Source organism: Cibotium barometz, chromosome 12, assembly GCF_041138505.1.
Source record: "Cibotium barometz isolate CiBa-2024 chromosome 12, ASM4113850v1, whole genome shotgun sequence".
Classification (NCBI taxonomy): domain Eukaryota; kingdom Viridiplantae; phylum Streptophyta; class Polypodiopsida; order Cyatheales; family Cibotiaceae; genus Cibotium; species Cibotium barometz.
This window is the reverse complement of record NC_141057.1, coordinates 32,874,928-32,892,235: the sequence shown is the minus strand read 5'-3', so window position 1 is coordinate 32,892,235 and position 17,308 is coordinate 32,874,928. Positions and strand designations below refer to the sequence as shown.

Below are 17,308 nucleotides of genomic sequence, written 5' to 3'. Positions count from 1 at the left end.
AGTTTTTTCACCTTTGTATCTTTATAGAAGCTTTAAAGAAGTAATTCTTGAAGCTTGTATAGCTTTTTGAGCTTTGGCAAAAGATAAGGTTGGAAACTTTTATAGCTATTTGAGGGTTTTTAGAGGGGATCTTGGAGAGGGGTAGATGGAGGGTTGGCTTGCAGAGACCTCCATGGCTAGAGGACTAGCGAGAGAGGTATCGGAACGAGCAAATGGAAGAGAGAAAGGAGGGTTGTTTCGGGGCTATGTGTCTTCAATGTGGAGCGTGAACCAGGGTAAAAAGCAATGGGTGAGAGGCAATGAGATAGAAGACTTAATTGATTAATAGATGGCTATTTAATTAATACCACTAAGATAGAAAGAACCAAATATGTGAATGATTAATATAGACATATATATACAACCTATACCTGTACTTCAATTGTAACCTTAGTCAAACATTGAAATACATATACACAAGAAATATATATTTACATAAAGCCTATACCTATATTTTAGTTATAACCCTAGGCAAACATTAATCAATTAGATACATTTGGAAATTTATTAACACAAGAGCAAGCTTGAACTTGCAGAGAGAGGAGGGTGTGTGCAGAAAGAAGAACGGGGGCGATGAGGTGGGAGAGGGTCAAGTTTAAGACGAAGACGCCAGACTCGCCGGAGGGGCGCAAGTCTCCCGGCCGCAAAGGGGGAACAGCAGGGCCTGGCAAGCGATGGGGCCACACCTGCAACTCTGTCAAGAACCGCCGAGCTCTCTACGTCTTCGGTGGCTATGGCAAAGACAACCGCCAGACCAACGATGTCCACGTCTTTGACACTGGTAATCCCCCTTGCTGCCCCCTTTCTCTATACTTTTTTTTTCTTGCTCTTTCCATCTCCTTTCCTCCTTCCTTTTAATTCTGGAGTTTTTACTGCTTTTCATGTAAGATTTTCGCCCTGGTTTTTGGTGCCAATCTAGGGTTTTATTTGGAATTATGGAGTTTTTAGGATTTATGAGATTTTTCTGCGTGTTTTTTATTTCTTGTTTCCCACATTCTTTTGAAGTTTTTTTTTTCTTGGAGAAAAACAACTCGGATTTGAGATTTTGCTGTAAAATTATGGTTTTTTGATAAAATTCATGTAAAATTTCTGCCCATCTGGCCTTCTTGCATCTTACATTCTTTATTTTAGATTTTCATGTGAAATCACGGATCTTTGTACATTTTATATGAAAATTTTGCCCATCTGCTTGTTGTTTCACTTTCTTGATTTTCACATTTGTAAGAAAGGTTTCTTGTTGGGAGATATTGCAACTCTAATTTTAGAGTTTTAGGTAAAATTATTTGAGGATATATGTGCTTATGTTTTGGCTTTCTTGCATTCCTCATTTTTAAAAGATTTTTGGAAGCTCCTATTTTAGGGTTTTGTTTGGTTTTATTTGGGGGGTTTATCAAGAGAGGTGTTTTTAACATATTCTTTGTTTAATACCACATCAGTTATAGAAAAGCTTTTGTTTACTACTTCTTATTGGCTCTCTAATCCCAAGTCCTTTCTTCTGGGGCAGCAAAACAAACATGGAGCAAACCTATGGTAAAAGGCACACCTCCATCTTCAAGAGATAGTCACAGCTGTACGACTGTTGGGGCATCCTTATATGTCTTCGGAGGCACTGATGGGAAAAGCCCTTTGCAAGACTTGTACATATTAGACACAGGTATGTGCACACATGCACAAAGGTATGCACACTCAGAGAGATAGGTACATACATGTGTACACACACAGGCATGCACACATAGATACATACATGTGCACATGTGTGCATACATATATATAATACATACATGTGCACATGTGTGCATACATATATATAATACACACATACAGACATGCACATACTGATGGGAGAAAGCCCTTTGCAAGACATTTACATATTAGACACAGGTATGCGCACACATGTACAAAGGTATGCATACAGGTATGCGCACACATGCACGAAGGTATGCACACTCAGAGAGATAGGTACATATATTTGTACACACATGGGCATGCACACAAGATACATACATGTGTACATGTATACATATATATAATACCATGCACACACAAAAATATGCACACATACATCCATACACATAATACAATACGCACATACACTCACACATACTTACAGACACACATACCTATGGACATTCTCAAACATACATACGCATGTACATCAATGCACTAATGCATACCCGCACACAAACATATATGTACAGGCATGCATGCATACATGCCCACATATATTGTACTGAAAGCACAATATTGTGTGTTGTTCTTGGTTAATGATATCTGAGAAGATAGCATTGGTGATTTTAATAAAGAAATGTTGGGCCAAAGGAAAGGGCTTTTAAACAAAATTGCTTTTGATTTTTCTCATTGGTTTCTCATTTGTTTCTGTTTGGGCAGTCACAAACACATGGGCAAAACCACAAGTGGATGGGGATGGTCCGGCTCCCCGTGAAGGCCATAGTGCGGCTCTCATTGGTCACAAGCTTTTCATATTTGGTGGCTGTGGGAAGACTCTAGATGATTCAGAAGAAATATACTTCAACGATCTTTATATACTAGATACAGGTGCTTAGGAGATGAGATGGCTTGATTTTTACAATATTTAGATTCTTTGTGTGCTTCGTCGTAGTTTTCCAAAGATGAAAAGCTTTCGTACTGCAGTTAAGTTGCACTGGACAAAGGCAGTAACTGAAGGTACACCCCCAGCCCCAAGGGACAGCCATACATGCTCAGCATGGGAAAACAAACTGATAGTTTTGGGTGGTGAAGATGCATCGGATTCTTATTTGGCAGATGTTCACATACTTGATACAGGTGAAATCATGTGTGTGTATGTATGTATGCTTTTACTGATGCATTAAATGCTCATGCTGTGAGAAGTTGTGTCGGCTCTTACGAAAGCCTTTGATGGTCTCGCAGACACCATGGAATGGAGAGAACTTCAAACCAGTGGGCAGCTCTTAACGCCAAGAGCTGGCCATGCGACAGTCTCAGTCGGAAAGCACTTGTTTGTTTTTGGCGGGTTCACAGATGATCGAAAACTGTTTGAGGATTTGCACATGCTCAATATAGGTGTGATTTTATGTGATATAGGTGTGATTTTAAGTGAAGAACACATATGTTATTGCTTTACGAATACTGTTGGCATTGCCTCTGTATGTGTGCACATATATATACATAGTTTTTCCATACGGCAACCATACGTCAAACGCATACGGGTATGGAAGTGCGAAAAAAGTACGGTTCACACTCCCAAGAAATTCCATACATTGGATACCATACGGCACCCTAAATTTAAGGCAAAACATGCTACATATGACACAAGAAACCAAAGAAACTTGAAACTGCAAAGATTTTGGGATTAGAAAAAACATAAATGATGTAGAGCTAGAATCCAAACTCTGGACTTTATATTATTGTAACTTGTTTACATCATACATGTATGATCAATGATGTATCATGTAACATGTTACATAAGTAGGGACTAGGGAGTGTGGAGTGGGCAAATGCCAAAACCTGTCACTTGTAGGCATAGTTTTTTCATACGGCAACCATACGACATACGTGTATGAGTCTTGAACTATGAAATAAGTATGGTTCAAACCTTGAAGAAATTCCATACGTAGGATTTCATACTTGATTCTTAAATTAAAGGGTAGACATGCCATTTTCAAAAAAGTGAACCATGAGAGACTTAAAGTATGTGAAAGCCATGATAGATGGTCTATCATGGTTTTCACAAATTGACCATGTTTCATCCGTCATGACTTTCACACATTGACAACTAATCTCTATGTCTAGAGAAGATGCAAAACATTTTCTTTTTTGGCTGGAGTATGAAAAGTTTTTCCATACGTGACCATACGCATACGGGTATGGAAGTATGGAATATTTTCCATACAAGTATGAAAAAAACTATGTATATATATATATATATATATATTTTTCCGGGAATACCTGTGTGCATATTTACTGGAGCTTTATAGGGAAACACTATGTATGTATGAATGTGTGGCAGCTTTTGTCTATGGATACTTGGATATGTATGTGCGTGTGCGTGTGCATGCATATACATTTATCTCTCTTGTTTGAGATCGTTTGCCTCTCAGCAATGATTGATTTGGGTGGATGCAGAGACTGGTATTTGGAGCAAGGTCACGACGGAAGGTATAGGGCCTTCTGCCAGATTTTCTGTAGCAGGGGACTGCATAGATGCCAGATCAGGAGGAATTCTTGTTTTTATTGGTGGATGCAATGAGAATCTGGAAGCTCTTGATGACATGTATTATCTGGACACAGGTAATTTACAACTTTCCTCTACTATTTACATGGGTATATATATGTATGTGTGTATTTATTCAACAGGCATTGTTTGGCTGATCACACAATGGAGGTTTTGAGTTACCGTACTGATGGTTAGTTAGAATGCAGAAATGCAGTTAGAGAAGGCACAAGATGAAAGGCCAGAGAAATTCTCATTGCGGAAAGAGCTCAAGAGGAAGAGGCAGGAGAACCAGTTAGTAGTAAAAAGCCCAGAGATTGAGAAGCAACTATCTCCCACCATTGTCATGAAGCCTTCAGGAACCTTGAACGCCGTTATGCCTGCTTCGTTACCTGCATCTCCTGCAGTTGGTATGTGCCACCTCTATAATTAGAGATCTTGTTTACCAAGTTAAGTGTGTTGTTGCCTTTGTTTTCTTACTTACATTGATAGTTGTTTGCAAGTTGTTTGTGACTTGTCCAAAGGTTGGATACCTAAGCCGGGCAATGATAACAAGTAGTCTCACGCAAATAGACATAGGCATCACAGTTGGGTTGGTAAAGAAGACTTTTTAAAGAAAATATACTTTAGGGTATCTGTTCTTCCTCGAATGTAAGCCATGGACAAAAGGCAAGTTCGCGCCCACGGGAGAGCAAGGGAGGCGTCTCTCTCTCTTTTCTTGGAAAGTGTTAAGGGGATGATGGATGTGTGATAGGCGTCCTTGCTGCTTTTTTTTTGTAGAGAGGTCCTTTGAATGAGATAATGCACGTCTTGGATGTGAGTGAGGAACTTGGAGGGGACATATGCCAAATCAAGTGCATGAAATAGATCTGTTGCTAGTTTGAAGTAGATTCAAAGAAGAAGCTTTACTATTTGCAGGTCCTGCTGTTGACAAGTCTTCACTCTACGAGTTCAAACCAGCTGAAGAGAAGATCTTTGAAGCCAAGATAACGGATGTGTTCCACTATGGATACACAATTGAATCTAATATTGATGGAAAGCTACTGCGGGGTCTTCTCTTTTCTTATAAGCCAGGTTTCGCACATGCCGTCCATGCGTATTTCACCAGGTCAGTTTTCCTAGGTCAATGCAGATAGTCTGCAGGGTTGTGATAAGATTACTGTTTCAAATCCCATATGTGAATCTAATGCTTTTCTGTGCAGGAAAAAGCTGTCATCAGATGCAAGTGCAGGCAAAGTAAGAGATGAGAGGAAGACCAAGCTAAAGATAGCACGAGCTACAAAACATGCTGTAAACAGGCCTGATAGTGGGCAAGGTGTATCATCGGATTATGTGAGTGGTGGTGAGAGCTTGGTAACACCTCCCAAGCAGTCTGTCAACTTGAATCAGCATCAACATTATACGGTAAAACCCTTGGGCATAATTTCCATCGAGGATGGGTGAATTAAGCTGTAATTAGGTTTTTGACACTAATGCTCTTCCAGCAACCACAAACACAACCAGAATTGCAGTCACAGCGGCACCCACATCAGCATCAATCCCCACTACATCAGCCCCTTCTCCCACATCAGTATCAGCCCCAGCTGCCGCAGCTGCAGCAGCATGCTTCTGCTGTCCCTCATCAGCAGCAGCATTCTTCGGCCCCTTTTCCTCAACATCATCAGCAGCAGCTGAGAGTGCCCTCGTCTGCTCCTACCTCAAGTGTCCTGCAGCAGGATTCAAGGCACTTCATGGGATCTGGATATGGAGGACTGCCACTTCCATCAAGTGAAGCCTCTCTTCATCAAGCTTCAGGGCAAGGTGCTGGCATGTTTGCGATTCACAGTCTACCCTCTTCTGCACAAGGTTGGCTGTTTCTGAAAACTCCGTCATGTATGTTTCTTGTATGTTTCCTGATTCCTTGCTAACCTTTCTGCTGCTTATAACTTCAGGCTCACAACCTTCTAGAGAACCGGCTCTGCAAACAGACCACCAATAATAGAAAGCGATTTCAGCAGGCTCATTCATTCAACTAGATTCTGGTGAAGGCATCATTTTATATGATTGGTCTTCCATTTAGTTTGCAGCTTCGCTTTTGATCTGATGTATGTCACCAGCAGTCAGGGTTTGTTTTCTTCGGGTTGCTGAGCAACGAGGGAAAATCTCCACTACGATGGCTTTCCTTCGTCTATTTTGCCAGTGATACGTGTTTTTTGGCACATAATTTTGCTTGAAGTTGTAAACATGGTAAATCATTTTTGTAATTTAGTCAGGAGAAATGGAAGTTGATTTTGGTCCAGTTGTGACCATAACTGCACAAGGTGTTAGAAACATCAGGTATAATAAGGGTATGGTTAATAGAAAGCACTGAACAGGATAAGGTTGGGTTGCATTTTTCTCAATTAAAAATGTGTATAGTGCATACATGAACAAGCGTAAGGGCTACATGGATGAGGCTCAGGGGCTCATTAAGGTCTGGGACAAACTGGGTTGTGAAATAGTTGAAAGCAGAATCAGCGTTAAGTACGGGGACATTCTGTATGGAACACCTTACCGTACGCATAAGTGGTCAGTACCTATATGCATTGCAATTATCTATATTCCTTTTCTTGAAAAAGTGAATGCCAACATAATTCTTATAAATTGGTAAAACATTTAATTTCACCTCAGTCATCCCATAATCAAGTATAGGAGAAGACCAACTTTCGTCATGAGGGTATTCGAAAATAAATGTCACATTAGCCAAATTTAGCACACGAGTCATTGTATGACTCATGATAGAGAGAGAGAGAGAGAGAGAGGTATTCTAAAATAAATGTCACGTTAGCCAAATTTAGCACACAAGTCATTGTATGACTCATTGAGAGTGAGAGAGAGAGAGAGAGAAGACCAACTTTCACCACGAGGGTATTCTAAAATAAATGTATGACTCGTGCTTGAGAGAGAGAGAGAACAGTCAACTTTCGAGAAGGGCAGCCAATGCATAAAAAGTTTGCCAGAAGGATAGCTCCTCATTAGGTCAAGGATAATTATGAGAAAAGCTTGCGAGAAAAGCAATGATGGTCAACTCACAACAGCCTGCCCCTTGTTCTCCATTGTTTGAGGTTCTTTGGCTGGGGTCAGATGCATCAGGTAGAAGTTCCTCGGATTTCTGATGCTTGTAAGCTGGGAGGGGAGATGGACCATTTTAAGTTTTTGCGAACACCACTAGTCCGGAAATAATTACTTTGTCAATGAGGGAGAAACTGCTCGTCAGGGAGGAAGATAGAAATGATTTGTCTGGCAAAAGGAATGGTACAAGGTTGTACCAGGTGAGGCTACATGATATTTCATTATGAGTGGCTGTTGGCTAGCATTTTTACTCAGCAGCAACTGCATGTAGGCCATGTGGCCATGATTTGTCTTCAGGCTTGTTGCAGCTTGCCCACCTGGCCAAGTTGCAAAATTACAATGCGTCAAATCATCAAATATGTACACACTAATAAGGGTAAAGAAATTTGAAGTACAGGTAGAGCAATAGCACACAATCAGATGACTTATAAAGTCTAGAGTTGACAATGGGCTCAGAGTGGTTGGAAATTTGGCACCTGTCTGTCTTAGTGAGGATTGTGCTGATTACGTAATGCATATGATGCAATTTTGGTACACCTGACAGGCAGTTCGGGTGATGTAATAAATAAAGAATTTGTTAGATTTGACACACTGCTAGCTTAGCATGGAGATAATGAATACCTGCAGAATGCCTGGATGATTTGGAATAAAATTTGCATTGACGTGTGTGGGTCTGCCGTTTTCATTTCTCTTCAATTATAAATGACTTATCTAAAAATGAGGGTATCAGCCATTATGCAAATCTTAATATTATCATCCTTTATTTTTACTTTGGAAGAAAGGAAAATTTGGAGTTCAAAGTGTACTTCTAAACATGCTTCACACACACACACACACTCCGGCAAGTGGCCCAATGGTGTTCTAACCTATGGCATCTTGCCAAGTTACTAAACCTATTCAATCGAGCTAATGTGTGCTGGTACATCAACCTAAGTTATTGAATTCAATTGAGTTATAGAGCTAGTGCTTGTTGATAATCATTTGATACAGTGTGGGGCAATCTTAATTGCAACTCACTAGTAAGAAGATGAACATTTAATACGTCTACTCATTGTCAAATACTTTGATAACTAATAAACAATACACCACCTTGTGTATTCAAAAGATAAAATTCACTTAGCTTAGTGTGTTTGAATTCCTCTGTGAACCTTTTCCAAGAATGCCTATAACTAATATACACCCAATTTGAATGTAGCATGAAAAAAAACCTGTTCGTAATTACGAACACAAAGCCTCATCTATGTATCTTTATATGCACAATCATCTAAGCTATGATTCACTAGAATGCTATGCAATCAATCCTTATGCATATGGCTATCCATTTGTATCATACAATGTATTTCATTTGTAACATTCCCTTATTTTTCCCATGTCCCTCCACCTTGATTTATTCCACCCTCCTTCCACCCAGACCAAATTTTCATATTCTTGAATCACCCTAATCCAAACCCCCTTGTTGAATTCCTCTAGCCTTTGAGAGGAAAATCAATCATCGTTCACTAAGCCTACCTTACCCCCTTGCTAGATGCCAATCTTCAACAATCTCACCCCCTTACATTCATTTGCAAGCTTCTACCTGCATTCTTCTATGCATCCTTATGTCGGTTGCCTTTTCAAAGAGTGTGTGCTTGGCTTGCTTTACTATGTAGTCGATTTTCCCTCGTTCCTAGTTTGCCTTGCTACTCACACCTCGATCAACCCTTGTCTTTGCTTACACACACCTCTACTATGTCTTATCAACACCACTCAAAAAATCACGTGTCTGAAAAAAATTACGACAATGACAATTCTCTCTATACACCAAATGTCATTGTAAAGTGCAGAAAACCCAAAATTGAACAAAGGTAGTTTGAATTGACACTATCCAGGATGTCTGCAAAAACCTTACAACATGCGAACGAGCCTTGAAATGCCTCAAAACACATAAAATTTATGTTACCATTAGTTAACAACACATTATTGGCTAAACCTTCTCCACCTAAGAGGATAGCTCAATTTGAGACAATCAAAAGAGTAGCTTGAGAAGAAGATAACAAGGGGGTGAGCGCTAAGGGAACCTGCTCTAATACCAATTGTTAGAGTGGAGATGAAGGTAGCAACACACATAGAGATGCATCAAGCAAAGAGAGATAGAAAGAAGCATAATACTCAAAGTAGATTGATGAGAATGAGTGAAGTACAAGTGAAGTGACATAACAAGGAGAGAGAGAATAAAGCATAACACTCAAAGTGGATTGATGAGAATGAGTGAAGTGACATGACACGAAGAGATAAAATAAAGCATAACACTCAAAGTAGATTGATGAGAATGAGTGAAGTAAAAATGAAGTGACCACACACTCATAAGAGTGTGTACAGCTCAGGGAAAAAACCCCCTAAAGAGTAAAAAATTACCCCAGCCCACTATTAGCCTATGTCCACAAATCACTACCATATAAATGGCTACATCACAATAATAAGTGGTGCTAATGGGTTTACCACATTTGTAGCTTGAGTCCACAAACCGGGTGTGTGAACAGTAGGAGGGTGTCAATTTTTGACAAATGTATCCAATGTATTATGTCACTTGGTGGTATGTAGGTTTGTTGCTTTGATTTTCCTTTAACTATTTGTTATGAGTCTAACAAATATTGATATATGTAGTCCTTGCTATCATGTCAAACTCTTCAATTCACACATCTCTATCCATAGGGTGTGTTTCTCTTATGTAAAGAGAAACCTTTATTATTTGCTATGTTTTCAAAGGTAGATGTGATTTGAATGCACACTAGCATCACTTTATGTTATAGTAACTATACATTTATATTATACTATTAGAGATCTCAAAATCATTACATACCAGAGGAAGAGACTCTCTTTCTTATATAAACATCATAACTAAACATGAAACATGGAGGGGACCATTGTGGGCTTTCCCGATTTTCAACATCATACTAGTATAACACATGGAGAGAGCCATCAACAAGCTTCCCTAGCTTTCAACACCATACTAGTATTCATTAGAGGAGATAATTTGAACAAAGTTTTCTTTCAGAGAAGAAGAAGCCCAGTCCATAGTCACACCTAAATCCTTACCATCTTTGACCATATCCATGACACTAAAGACCTAAAAGGTGTGCTTAGTATATCTCCACTTCTTATGCTTGAATGTGACCATAGTCTTTCATCAGGCTCCACCCCCAGGGACATGAGCCCAATCATCAGACATCTCTTCCTCATCCACGTCAATGAACTAGAAACCCTGCAAACATCAAGAGTCAAAATCTACTCCATGCCAATCTTCATCTAGAACTTGTCAAACTTGCTATGATTACCTAAAAATCAGTCTCCTTTTTCCCATTAGTATACACAAATGATTGACAAACAACTTTACATAACATCAGCAAAAATAACCACTTAGCATATGAACTATGATTTCCTCCTTCTCCATACATAAGATCCTTCCCTTGAACATCATACTTCCCACAACACTATAAATCTCATTAAGCCAAAAGAGTTTGAGACTCCTGAGTAGGGCTGAGTAGGGCAAAATTTCTTGCCTAAAGCCAAGTAAGACCATGACACTCTAAAGCGTACATCTCTATATGTTTGGTCCATAGAGAAGGGCAACCCAGAGTAAGTGCCATGTGTTCTTTTTAGTAGTCAAGCATCTGGGGCATCTTCCTCTAGCCCATCTCATGTTACATAATTTCTCACCGGTAGTAGATGGAGCACCCATCACGCATTTCCATAAAAACGAAAGTACTTAAGAGGGATTCGCAAGCTCCATAGATCCTTCCATCTCTCCTTGCACAAGTGCAAACCCCGGTTCAGTCTCCAAATTTAATTCACTCTATTAACATTGCATACATAGAAGACTATCTCCTTGTAAATTTTATTAGTGATACATCTGCGTGACCCCCCATTATAGCACTGGTCTTTAAGCCAATGCTCACTATTAAAGAGACATTAGTGGAAACCTGAGCCAATTTCAATATTTTCATAACCTTCTTAATAAACTCAAGTCTCTATTATCACTTCTAATCATTTTAATCTGTTTAAGCTACCTCTAGCTTGCCACTTTGACGTTGTCACGGGATCTAGAAATACTTGAAGAAGAATAATACAAAACTCAAATAATACAAAGAATATGACCATTTAATAGAATACAAATTAGGTGCAATCTCCCTCCTCAAGCTTGTAGCTCCCACTTCCACAACTTGAGTATTTAGAGAATTGTATTCCATAAAATAGCCCAAGGAGCTAATAATAGTTGTGCGTACAATTTGGGCTTGCTTTTCTCACTTTTGGGTTTTTCTTTACATATTATTAACCACATCAAAGTTCCTAAGGTTTGTACATATCAAAACCTTTGTCCAAATATAAATTTTAATAGGCCTTTACACATGAAATAACCTTGTGCACACTCGCACGTAAAATAATTCTAGCCACATGAAAGGCTATAAATAATTTATGAAATTCTAACACATGATTTAGCAAAATGATCTTTATCTTCACGCCACCGCTCAATCCACCATCCATATGACACCTCCAATTGGTACCCTCGTATAGTGCAACACCTTAATCGGTACCCTTGCACATCTCATGCCATGTGACACCTAAATTGGTATTCTCGCACATCTCGTTACCTATACTCATAGACACATCTCGTTACCTATGGTGGATTGTTGGTATGTGGCATTCGTGTCATCGCTCTCATAATACCTTCCCAACAATTGGTTGACAAAATAACCTTGGGGACCAGATCGAGGCATTCTCGACATAATTGTCCAAATTGCTTCGGTTCAACATGTGTAGCTATTGGATAGTGAAGATGGAAACCATGATTAGGAGACTCTCTCCCAAAGCTTGACGACTTTGAGGATTGGTTCCATGTCTTGGCCACCATGGACACTCTTCCACAAAATCACGGAACAAGGTTTACACGACTGGGCGGGTAGGTACATGTTTATGCTTAGTGCAGTACATCCCTTTTGGGAGCTAATAATAACTTTGATCTTGAGGATTAGCTATAGTAACTCATCTAGAGTGAGGACTCCTCTGTAGAAAGATCAACTTTTGTGTCACCCATAATCACCAAGCCAAGAAGGAGAAAACCATATAGAAAGCCTAAGAAGTATCTTCTCTCCACAATAGAGATGGATATTCACTAGCTTTGCTTTGCTGAGGCTATAGATTCACATGAAACCTACGCTCACATCGAGATTGGGAACCAAGACAATGGCCTATAAAAGTGAGATGAGGAGCCCATAAGCTCCAAGAAAGCTAAGATCTATCGTGCTTAAGCTTAATAAGGTCAAGGCTAAGGAAAAGAGGGAAGAAAAACTCAAAGAGCTCGCCGAACAAGCTAAGCTCTATAAATGTGATGAGGAGCCTATAGGCTTCAAGCAAGCTAAGCTCTATCATGCACAAGCTTAATAAGGTTAAGGCTAAGGTAAAGAGGGAAGAAAAACTCAAAGAGCTCGTTGTTTGCTGAGCCTCAAGAGGGAAGATTTGAGTTAAGCTCTCGAGTACTTTAAGTCCTATAACATCAAGGTTAGAGTGGTACATGGCAAGAAAGCTCAAAGAAGCCCGAACAAAGAGCTATACACTTCATATGGCATCCCTGCCCAAGGTCAAGGAAGTAAATCTTTCTATCCCAAGTGGCTCTCACACCCAAGACATGCTCTTCCAAATCCATAGGAAAAAGGAGGAGAAATGAGAGGGTGACATCAATAAATGAGGGCCTCAAAGCGGGCCACTTGACAAAAGAAGACCAAATAGGCCGTAGACCCCTAAGCGTACAAATCTTATACATGTAGCAAATCTCCATGATTCGACCAAAACAAAAACACTTGTGGAACCTACTTGCCTTGCACTAGAGTCCCCCCAAGAAGACCATCTAGTGGCATGGCCAACCTTGGTGAAGACTGTGACTAGCCACAATGCTTTGTCTTGGGAAATGTGGGCCTCGTTAGGACACCTGCCCCTCACACCTTTTGTAGCAACCATTACCACAATAAACAATTTGCAATCCATGATCATTGAAGAAGAGTTTTTTTATTAAATCTAACCATGCATCATGTAAGTTTTAGATTCCCTGCAGCAGCAGCAGCAGCAGGCAGTAGGTATAATGAGAGAGTGTTGGATATTTCAGAGTTAATCTGGAGTCTAGTCTAGTGTCCTTAGTGGTGTGAACACCCCTTATTTAGGTCTAAGTCAAAAGACAAAGGCCTTGGTGCCTATAAAAGCATGTACTTGGGTCCTTCATTCATATAGATGAGTATCATTCAAGTTGTGCAATATCTCTCTCATACTTGAGCTATATTGCTTCTCTCTCTCTCTCTCTCTCTCTCTCTCTCTCTCTCTCTCTCTCACACACACACACACACACACACACACACACACTCCACCATGATAATAATATTTCATCCTCCATAGCTCCATGTGTGATCATGTTTCTGATCATATAGGTGTAATAATATATTTTCTAACTGATGTATATTTTTATTTAAAAATTTAATATCATAAGAGTATTTTACATACATATGCATGAATTATCTATAAATTATATATGTATATATGTATATATATATATATATATATATATATATATATATATATATATATTACATGCATGTGAGACTATGAATGGATGCACCCATGCATGGGAAGTAATGATGACATGGAAACTCGAGTTGATGATGTGGTAAATCAAAATGCTAATGGGGCATACAGTGTGTGACAAGTGGCACACCAACTTAAGATGATGTGATATATCCATGGGTAAATGTTTTGATGACACAGACTAATGATGTGGTAATTTAAGTGAGGTGGCAGCTCTCCCTCCTTCATGATGTGTTAATGCATGTGACATGACATCTAATGAGGGAGCATGCCATGTCATCAATTAAATTATGCATGGATTATCTATAAATTATATATATATATATATATATTATGTATGTGAAACTATGAATGGATGCACCCATGAATGGAAGATGATGATGATGACATGGAAACTCGAGTTGATGCTGTAGTATATCAAAATGCTATCGTGACATACATGTGTGTGACAAGTGGCACCAACTCCAGGTGATGTCATATATTTTGATGACACAGACTAATAATGTAGTAATTTAATTGAGGTGACAGTTCTCCCTCCTTGATGATGTGTTAATGCATGTGACATGGCATCTAATGAGGTGGTATAGTGAGGTGGCATGTAATGTCATTAATAATGAGGGGGCATAGTAAGGTGGCACATTGAGATGATATGTTTAGGTGGCATGTAATGTCATCTAATGAGGTGGCATGTAATGTCATTAATAATGAGGGGGAATAGTGAGGTGGCATGCCATGTCATCAATGTTGAGGTGGCATAGTAAGGTGGCACATTGAGATTATATGTTTAGGTGGAATGCATGCCATGTGTAGGTGACATGTCAGACATGTGGCCACATGCATGGCCACCTAAGGGGTCTCCACCTAGGTTTGGTACATTGCCTACCTACTTAGACTTGGGTTTAGGCTTGGAAGGGAAGAAACTACTCAAGTAGAGCTTTTTTCACATAAAATGTATGAAAATAGACCTTTTCTTACTCAAATTAAACCAATTGTTTTTTCTATAGATTCACCATGATTAGCACTACTTACTCACATAAAATTATTACATAATCACGTAAAAATAATTTTTATAATTAATTTACGAATTATATTTAGTTGCTCTAAGACTTTAAAGTAAATTTCCAATGGAGATCTCGAAAAATCTAACCCCGTTAAGAATGAAATTTGACCATATAGTCACATTGTCCTCATAATTGTCTATCCTTGGATCATTCAATCAAGTAAAAATACATTAAAAATTTTATATAAAGATGTGTTGTACAAAAAAAAACCTTTTTTGTATACTTTCAAAACATATAATAATTAATTTAAAATAGAAATTACATGCAAAAATTACTCAATAAATTAAGTTAAGATCTCCATTTTATGCGTTCCTTGTGTGCAAAGAAGGAATGGAATAAGAGTTGAAACAAGGAAGTTGTTAACATTTTATGATCATATGGTCTACCTATCTAAGTTTGGGACATGCCATATGTACTATATTTGTGACACAGGAAATTTGGCATTTGAAATTTCTAATTTTCGATTGGATCGTATGTTTACGTGCATGACTAAGAGTGTGATGTTTCATCAAAAAAGCTCAACGTCAAATTCCTTTACCAAGTGGGCGAGATTAGCAAATTTTAGTAAAAAAATGACTATTTTTTGCTTTTAAAAAAACTGGGAAGGTCATCCAAAGTGAGGACCCTTATTCTACAACCACCCTCTAAGAAGGCAAGGCCAAATGATACTTATTTTAGCAAAGTTAAGGTAAGCTATTGGGTTGAACAAAAGCTAAGATCAAAGAAGCTTGGAAGGATATGTAGATGACGAAATTGTGTGTAATGCACCGTCCTTGTGTAGCCCTAGAGAGTCAACCAGTGTTTGCAAAAAACATTTTTTCCAACAATTCAAAAAACCTTTAGCCTCAAATTTCTATAGGTTTTTTCCTAAAATTTAAAGGTTTTTAGCAAAACTATAACTAAAATCCCTTAAAATGTATAGGTTTTTGAGAATTGTTATTTTGAAATTTGAAGGTGATTTTTCAAAATTTGCCATTCACTTGATAGTAAACCTCCGTTTTTAGTGAACACTGGAGTCAATTGATACACACACACACACACACACACACACACACACACACACACACACACACACACATACACATATATATAGCCATGCTTCCTTGTTGTTGTGACGATAATTCAAGCAAATTCTTGGAATAACTCCGACACCAACTTTGCCATGCTTCCTTGTCGTGATAATAATTCAAAAGAAGGATCCGAAGTAGTTGACGGATCCGGTGATCATCTGAATACGTCAACCCTAATCACTAGAAATCTACACCAAATGGAGTGGCGTGTAAAATTCTTCAAAGCAATCACATAGGTGCAAGGGTTAGGATGAGGATAAGTAATCAAACTAATTAATTAATACCCAAACAAAATTTTGGCACCCATATTATATTAGCTTAGGAATATTTGTGCATTAATTCATTCAACCCTTAATATCCTTAGTATCCTTAGTCATCCATTAGCTTAGAAATATATGCTCATTCAATAATTCCATCATAGATCTATCTATCAACAACAATTAATAGTGTAATTGATCATCTAGATTTTCAGATGATCATATTATGATGTTAGGGGGGGATTCTTAGAATATAGTAATACATGTTCATTTTCCTGTGTCTTATGTCTTGTGTCTTATGTTCATTTATCTCTATCTTGTGTCGTGTGTCTTATGTTCATTTATCTCTGTCTTGTGTCTTGTATTCATTCATGGACATTTATCTATGTCTTGTGTCTTGATTCTTGTGTCTTATGTTCATTTAATTATGTCTTATGTCTTATGTTGTCATCTTGTCTGATTATATTGTTTTATATAGTTCCTCATTATTTTAAGTTATCCCTATGCTAGTTATCCACCAATAGAATCTCCTACACTATAATAGGACCTAGTCCAACTTCATAGAAAATGCAAGCATAGGCCTCGAGACATTGTTGTTGGGATTGACTTGTCCTCAGATGCATGCACCTCACTAAACTCACTACTACAAGGAAATTGAGGCCTATATAAAGAGCTTAGAGAAAAATGCACGCATGTTCAAGAGCCAGTCAAGATTCGATCAAGCTCTCATTAAAAAGACAAAACTCATCATGGATCACCCATAGTGCATTTGAAGAAACTCGGACATTGTTTTAAAGATGATAAATGATTGTCATGATACCAATGGTATACAAAGGGGAAGAGTTAATACCAACAACTAAAGCCATTTTAGAACAACAATCTCAGATGGTGGTGTTGCTATTAATATAGTTACCTTGTGTTGTTGGAAAACTTAGGAAAAATCACAATGAAACAAGCCTAATGGGGTGAAAC

At 38.5% G+C, this 17,308-nt stretch overlaps 1 protein-coding gene across 1 annotated transcript; it reads left to right on the top strand.

The window, feature by feature from the left end:
- Positions 1-512: 512 nt before the first annotated feature.
- On the top strand, positions 513-6,640 carry LOC147633305 (uncharacterized). The gene is made up of 11 exons (XM_086806351.1): positions 513-820; positions 1,544-1,693; positions 2,428-2,595; positions 2,692-2,844; positions 2,950-3,102; positions 4,165-4,329; positions 4,462-4,662; positions 5,171-5,360; positions 5,455-5,656; positions 5,737-6,097; positions 6,184-6,640. Exons 1-11 carry the CDS (start codon positions 613-615, stop codon positions 6,228-6,230), a joined length of 1,998 nt encoding a protein of 665 aa, XP_086662477.1. The 5' UTR covers positions 513-612; the 3' UTR covers positions 6,231-6,640.
- The last annotated feature ends 10,668 nt before the right edge of the window (positions 6,641-17,308 follow it).

Excerpts from the sequence above, each read along its gene's own strand:
- LOC147633305 (XM_086806351.1), top strand. The coding sequence starts at position 613 with ATGAGGTGGGAGAGGGTCAAGTTTAAGACGAAGACGCCAGACTCGCCG. Across the intron at positions 1,694-2,427 it reads CTTGTACATATTAGACACAG|TCACAAACACATGGGCAAAA; the intron begins GTATGTGCACAC and ends CTGTTTGGGCAG. Across the intron at positions 4,663-5,170 it reads ACCTGCATCTCCTGCAGTTG|GTCCTGCTGTTGACAAGTCT; the intron begins GTATGTGCCACC and ends TACTATTTGCAG.